This window comes from Microtus ochrogaster, linkage group LG1 (assembly GCF_000317375.1).
Source record: "Microtus ochrogaster isolate Prairie Vole_2 linkage group LG1, MicOch1.0, whole genome shotgun sequence".
Lineage (NCBI taxonomy): Eukaryota > Metazoa > Chordata > Mammalia > Rodentia > Cricetidae > Microtus > Microtus ochrogaster.
Genome location: NC_022027.1, coordinates 22,425,453 through 22,433,347, shown reverse-complemented (window position 1 = coordinate 22,433,347; position 7,895 = coordinate 22,425,453). Strand labels below are relative to the sequence as shown.

The following is a 7,895-nucleotide window of genomic DNA, read 5'->3' as shown; positions in this document are numbered from 1 at the left end:
GCGCGAGCGCACCCTGTTGTTTTTGAACTCACAATGCCTCCTGAGTGCTGGGATTATAGGCATATGACACCACTATTTAGGTCTCTGGAGGCTGGATCTCACTGTATGTCTAAGACTGGCCTAGAATGTGGAACTTGCTATATAGACCAGTCTGGTCTTGAACTTGTTAGCCTCCTGCATGTTATGATCAGGCCACCCGCCGCGAATAACTTACAGTGTAGAATTGTAAAACGTATAGTTTTACACTCCTTTAATCCCATCACTAGGGAAGCAGAGGCAGGTAGATCTCTGTGATTTGGTCTATGTAATGAGTTCCAGGCTGACCAAGGTTACATAAACCCTGTTTGAGAATATAAATAAAAAAAGAGGAGGAAAAAGAAAAAATTGAGAGAGGCAGAAAATTATTCATCCCAAAATTAATTAAAAATGTTAAAACTACAATAATCATTGTAATAGTGGTTGAAACCTAGGAATGAAAGTAAAATTAAAGGAAGAGGTGAAGAGAAAGAACTGAATCATGAGGAAATAATGATGTCATCAAATATGAAAACTATTTTGTAAGAGGAATAGCTAGAATGTAAGTTAATATTCGCTGAGCACGTAAAGATGCTTGCCAACAACTATAATGTTGGAATTTGATCTCCAGAATCCACATGGAAGAGAACTGACTCTTCCACACATGTGCCATGGCGTTTGTGTGCACACACACAGACGCATGATAAATAAATGTATGTAAAATGCAAAGGTGCGGTTAAGAACATACACTGTTCTTTTTTTTCCTTCTCTTTTTGAGACAAGGTCTCTCTCCAGGACACTGTCTGGCCTTGAACTCACTATGTACATACACCAGGCTTTTCTCAGACTTCACCTGCACCTCCCTCCTGGGTGTTCAGAATTAAAGATAACAATACTACTCAGTATATGCTTGGAACATATGCTGTTCCTGCAGGGAACCTTGTCAGGAACCAGGACAAAAATACCACTTGCCAGGGTAGGGACGTGGGGATTAGAAATATAAATAAAGAGCACAAAGATGTGAAAATAATAAAACAGAAAACTTGAAAAGTACAGGAAGGGAGTTCCAGTGAATACTGAAATCGCCTGCATTTAATATCCAATTGCTTCAAATACCCCGGCCAAAAGAGGTAGAAGTAAGATTTAAAAAAAAAAAAAACTACATTAACTTGATATGAAGAAATGAACAGAATAGTTCACGGTCGTGGGCTACATCCAGTTAAACATTCTGTTGCTAGAACAAAACAAGTCACGCTCACACACTACACCAAAAAATTCTGTAGGCAAACCAACCACTCCCTTGATGGAATACAATATTATCTCTTTGAGGAAACTGGAATCTTAGTTGGACCCTTAGACTTTTGTTTGAGGTAGAAACATGCCTACTTTTCTATTCATGCCTACTTTTCTATTCCTGAAATACAAGGTCTGGCTATTAGCTACACCTGTTGACAATAACCTTGAGAAAGTAGAACTAAATCTAGGTGGGACCTTTGTTTGAGGTAGAATCAATAATCTTGGTAAGTTCCAACTCTTTGACTTTTAGTCTAGGTGGAATTAGGCTCCATAGAACCCGTGTTCGGTTCCTACTTGTAGGACATCCAGTGCCACTTTCTGACAGATAGATGTGCCATGCAGAGAGAGCTGGGATATAGAGTTTATTTAGTGGTTTGTGGGTGAGGAGGGAAAAGGAAAAGGGCAGGAAAGGAAAGGGAGGAAGGGGGAGAGGAGAGAGAGGCAGAAGCTGTAGTTACCTCTTCTGAAGAGGGACTGAAAGAAAGCAGGCTGGAGATGGGGGGTGGGGTTGGGAGTGGGCGGGGTTGTGTCTTTAAAGAGACAGGGTACCCAGGTGACAGATCAGGCCAGCTGATTACAGCACAAGCACCTTCAAATAAAGAGGAAGTGAATTTGTGGTAAGTAAGTATATTTGGACAAGAAACTTTGGATTCTTTTAATAGTTGACTTTTGGATATTTAAAGATTTTATTTTAATTTTATTTGTGTATCTGTGTTGGGTTTTTGCAGGTGAGTAGTACCATTTGGGACACCATGAAAAGGGTGTCAGGTCCCTTGAGATAAAGCTAGTTATAGGTGGCCTGTAAGCTCACTCACTGAGACATCTCTTCACATCTCATGATTTTACTTTTTCTGTAGTCCATGCTGGCTCTCTGTACTTGCATTTTCTTCTCAGGTGGTGATATTGCAATTGTGTACCACACACTTCAGGTTCATACTTTGTATTTAAACAAATAAATTCTTTTCTACTAGAACTAGTAATGGTAACATATGCCTGTAATTCCAGCTCTTACCATGTAGAGAAGAGACTATCCTCTGCTACACATTGAATTTAAGGCCACCCTGGGCTATGCGAGACCCTGTCTCAGCAAGAGCAAACATTGTTTGATTTCCACGAGTGGTGTGCATTAGTCCCAGCTACTCTGAGACGGGCGGATCACTAAGACTGAGTTAAAGGCAAGTCTGAGCAATATGCAAAGACCCTATCTGATAAAACAAATCATAATAATTTTATCGAAACAGTTATTGCATCAAAGGAAAAGAATCTTTCTCACTCCATTCCTCACCCCCATCCCTAACTGTTTCTTGAGAGAGCATCTTGCTGTGTAACCTTAGCTGACTTGGTGTTCACTGTGTAGCCCATGCTGGCCTTGAACTCATGGCAGGACTCCCACATTAGGTTCCCTTACAAACCTGGAATTACAGGCAAGCACCACAACACCCGATTTTGTGTGGCATAGAGGATCAAACCCAGAGCTTGACAAGTTTGGCAGTCTATATAAAAACTACATTCCTGAATTCGTATTTGTTTTTATTTTAAATAGTATTAGTTTACTAAGAGAAAGTAACTAGACACCTATAATCTTACCACTTAGGAGACTTGAGTCAGGAAGGACCAAGAGAAGTCAGCCTGGGATACATGTGAGATCTTGTCTCAAACAAATAGATCTATTCTATTAGATACTGTGATTCTATAGATCAGTTATTCTATTTTGTGGTGGGAAATATATGGAAAAGATAACTTGTTTACAGTTTCATGTTATCTACTTGCATGTTTATGAATACAGCATGTTTCTGATTAGTTAACCTTTTGGTTATAATTTCTTAGAATTACTGATGCTAGTGGAATTAACACTATTTTTCCTATATTTGTTCACTGCTGGATCTTTAAATTACTTTTATTTATTGCGTGTGTTAATGTGCACATGTAGCATAAATTTGGAGGTCATAGAACAACTTTCAATAATCCTTGGCATCTCTAATGTGGGTCATGGATCAAACTCAGCATCAAGCTTGCTAGCAAGCCCCTTTACCCACTGAACCATCTTCCTGCCTAGTGTCTGAATTTTGTTTGGAGTGGCCATTTGCCAATTACTAACTCTCTTTATATGTAGAAATGAATATTGAAATAGCTAATATTAATAGCTTATTTTTTAGTCATTGTTGTTACTATTATATACACATTACATTTTGGGGAGGGTCACCTAAAAGTAAGCTTACCCATCAAGTGGTCATGCTACAGAAACTTCTTTAACCATTGTCTTTTTAGATTCTCTATGTTTATCATATTTCAGTTGGGATCCAGTTATTAATTCAAGCAGACTTACTAACTTACATTTCCTTCTTTTAATAGTGCACTAGTAAAATTGATGAATAAATCAATAGAAGGGACAGCAGATGATGAAGAGGAGGGTGTAAGTCCAGATTCAGCCATTCGCTCAGGACTTGAACTTCTTAAGGTATTTTTAAAACAATTTTATCTCTGTTTATTTCCAAAGATTCATAATGGCATTCCCTTCAGGATATGCAACAGCAGGCTTACTATACGTTAGATTATGAAAAAAAAAATGAAAAATTTCTGGCAGAAATTACGTCCTTTCTTTTAATGTTTAAAAATTAAACCAAAACAAAATAAAACAGACTCTGATTCTTTAGCCCAAACTGTCATGGAACTCTCATTTATCCTTCTGCCTCTCAGACTGCCAGGTACTATGATTTCAGTTATTTATCTAGAAATTAGATCTTATAGAAATAGTTTTTGCATCTTTAAAATAGTTTTTAATAATTTGCAAAATCATTTTACATAATACTGTAGCATCTTTTTTAAAAGATCTGTATATGGGGGCTGAAGGGTGACTCAGCAGTTATGATGGCTTAGCAGTTGGCCGTTCTTCAAAGGACCCAGGTTCAATTCCCAGCACCTGCTTGGCAGTTCACAACTGTCTATAATTACATTTTCAAAGGACCTGGCAGCCTTACGCGCAGACATACATGTAGGCAGAACCCCAATGTACATAATAAATCTTTTTAAATGAAATATTATTTCTGATTATTTTTTGCATTCCCGCTCTACTTATGACCATGTATGCCAAATAATCCTGAGTTATCTTTCAGAAAAATTGTATCTGAGGTTGTTGACTGACTGCTGGAGTTTTTGACATCATCTGTATGATTGGGACATTTTAAAGCTATTCATGATCTCTTTTTTTTGGGGGGGGGGGTTGGTTCCAGATAGGGTTTTACTGTGTAGTCCTGACTGTCACTCTGTAGATCAGGCTGGCCTCTAATTAAAGTCATGCACCACCACCACTGCCCAGCATGCTATTGATGATCTTAATAAATGCAAAATAATTCAGTTACCTATAAAACAGAGCCAGGTATGGCTCAAGAATTTTTACTGTGACTGCAAATAAGAATTGTTTTCAGGACTAGTGAAAGGATTGGTTCCACGTTACAGAGTGACATGGGAGCAAGACAGTGTTGTCACAGACTTCAAGTGTGTCTTTGTCTAACCACAACACTGGATGGAGCTCTCACTGAATCAAGTACAGAGGGTGAGGCAAAAATACATTGAAATTACAACAAGACAAAATAAAGAAAAGACAGACTTGTGCTTAAGAGAACAGTGGAGGTGCCAGGGATCAAACCCAGAGCCCTGCTCGTATGTGTCTAGCACAGAGGCACAGAGTTTAATCTACTGCTTTTTGTCCAGTTTTAAAATGGATTTCTCTAGTTTTTCTGCAAGTAAAAAACTTCACTGAGCCCATTTCTGTACTTTTATGATGTATTTAATGTTTACTTTTTAAGAACATGAAGATGGACTGTCGATTTTCTACTTCTTTACTTAGCTCATGTATCCGATAGGAACTAGCCTCATTCCCACATTATGAAGATAATGTAGCCATTTCTCAACTTAGCTGGTATAAGTTCCTTAATGGTAGAGACTGGTTAGGGCTCGTGTCCAATACATGTTTGTAATTAAAAGTGCATAGTTATGTCTTTATTGTTGACAACTATGATATGAACTTTCTATGAGGATTTCACTTGACATTTCTATATAGATCATCATTTTGACAGCCAAAAGCTGTGTTTTTTGTTAAAAATCAAAAAACTTGGTACTTTTATTTCAAATAAAAATTTTCTTACTTAAATATATTTATCATTCTCCATGAGAAAAATGAGCTTTTGAGCAGGAGAGATGGCTCAGCACTTAACATGTTTTTAGAGGACCGAGATTCAATTCCCAGCACCCACATGACAGATCACAACTGTCTGACAGACACACATTCAGGCAAAACACTAGTGCACATAAAACTTCCTTTGCAAACATGAGCACCTAAATTTGATCCGTACTTCCCAAATAAAAATGCCTAGCTTTGTAGCATGCTTGTAATCCCAGCACTGGGGAACGAGAAACAGGAGGATCCCAGAGTCTCACTGGCAAGCCATTCTAGCCTAGTGAGCTCCAGGGCAATAAGAAGCCCTGTCTCGAACAGAACTATGTTTCTGACTGTGATGCCCAAAGGTTTGCTTGGGCCTCTCTAGGCATGAGCCTGGTCATGTACACACACACACACACACACACACACACACACACACACACACACACACACACACACATACACACGAGCATGCACAGACATGATTTTTCTTTTTAAAAGAAGATATTCTTTGTTCTATGTGGCAGAAATAATCAAGAGATTAAGTGATTACATCGAAGGTGGCATATTAGCTATCTTGGGGAAATGACTTTAAGCCACCATGCATTGTTTCATTAATGCCTCATGAGTAAAAGTAACTATTGGTAGCTAAAATATGTAATATGTATTCTATGTGGTGTAGCTAACATATGTATACCAGAACATTTATTGGTTGAAAGAAATCTCCTTTTTAATAGATTAGAGCTGTACTCTTAAAGGTGTATCTATTCCTCCAGGTTCTGTCTTTCACACATCCTACCTCGTTCCACTCTGCAGAAACATATGAGTCCTTGTTACAGTGCCTAAGAATGGAAGATGACAAGGTAGCAGAAGCTGCAATACAAATATTTAGGAACACAGGCCACAAAATAGAAACAGACCTTCCCCAGATACGATCGTGAGTATATTTTCTTTTAACCCGGTTAACACAAAAGTTTATGTTTGTGGGCAATTGAATCTTGATTTCTCTTTTATGGAGGAAGATGGGGATAGAAAAAAAACTTCCACTTTCGTGCTGATTTTCTGTCTCCTTTAGTCTCTCTGTCTCCTCCCTGCCTCATTGTATCTATCACATTTAGGATAAAGGTAGAACAAACTACAACTGTTTGTTTAGAAGAAAATGAATTAAATATTTTATTACATTTATGATTAATTTTTTAATCTATATTATTTTCTTTCAAATTGACTATAAGCTCAAAGCTGTAACCTTCCTGTCCCAAAACAAAAAAATAGGAATAATTAAATAGTGTTCATCATAAGGGATATTAAATAGTGTTCATCATAAAATACTTATTAGTTGCTTGGTAATTGATAATGGTGACAAGACTATGGGAATAAAGTACATTTATATATTTTAATTTGGTATTTTAGGATTATACTTGTAAAGGAGGGAGACATAGAAGAACATGTTGATATTATCCATTGCATCAGATGTTCGTTGTATGTTAAAATAATTCATGATAAATACGAGTAAGGTTTGTCTCATAATGTAATTGAAGAACATATGTACTCGTAAGGTTTTATTAAATTTAATTCATCTGATACAAGTCTACACTGTCAGTCCTTGTCTTCAAAGAGCTTCTAAAAATGATCTTGTTTATGTATCTGTACATATAATGAAAGGATCATTATGGTTAGGCTTGTCACAGATCTGCAATCCCAGGCAAGAAGACTTTTAGGGATGGAAAGATGACTCAGAGGTTCAGAGCACTGACTATTCTTCCAGAGGTTCTGAGTTCAATTCCCAGCTTTTACATGGTGGCTCAACACCATCTCTAATGAGATCTGGTGGTCTCTTCTGCTGTGCAGGCACACATGCCGGCAGGACATAAATATTTTCAGTAATTTTTTTAAAGAGAATTTGGGAGTTAAGGACATAGCTCAATGGGAGAATACATATTCGACATACATGAGTCCCTCCCTGGTTCAAACCCCTGTGTACAGAAAAGGAAAAAAGTTAACACAGTAGGATGTGGTTTATGACATTTTCCTCCAGACTTAGAATAGTTCTACATTTTAAGGCAAGATCTTTTTTAAAAGACTGCTGTTTCAAAAAAAGCACTGGAAAAATAGATACAGGTGGAATAGTTAACTTTAGGATCAAAGAAGGAAACCTTTTGTTCTTAAGAGGATAAAAGGAATAGACACAAAAAAGCAAAAACAGTATGAAGATGTCAGTAACCACCCTGGTAGTGCCTTTGGATACTAGCACTCTAGAAACAAAACAAAGGTGTAGGGAAAGAAAGATTAGTTTATTTTTATATCACTTCAGGCTTGCTTTTATAAAAATAATTTTACGGGCGATGATGGCTCACGCCTTTAATCCCAGCACTTGGGAGGCAGAGGCAGGCGGATCTCTGTGAGTTCGAGACCAGCCTGGTCTACA

The 7,895-nt window shown here is 37.6% G+C and overlaps 1 protein-coding gene across 1 annotated transcript in view; it reads left to right on the top strand.

Annotated features, from left to right (window-relative positions):
* Positions 1-7,895, top strand: part of Pds5a (PDS5 cohesin associated factor A) — a 110,898-nt gene that overhangs the window by 73,634 nt on the left and 29,369 nt on the right. Inside the window, exons 16-17 of the mRNA XM_005359391.3 lie at positions 3,664-3,769; positions 6,247-6,407. Of these exons, the coding sequence (XP_005359448.1) occupies positions 3,664-3,769; positions 6,247-6,407 (267 nt within the window). The remainder of the gene's footprint in view (positions 1-3,663; positions 3,770-6,246; positions 6,408-7,895) is intronic.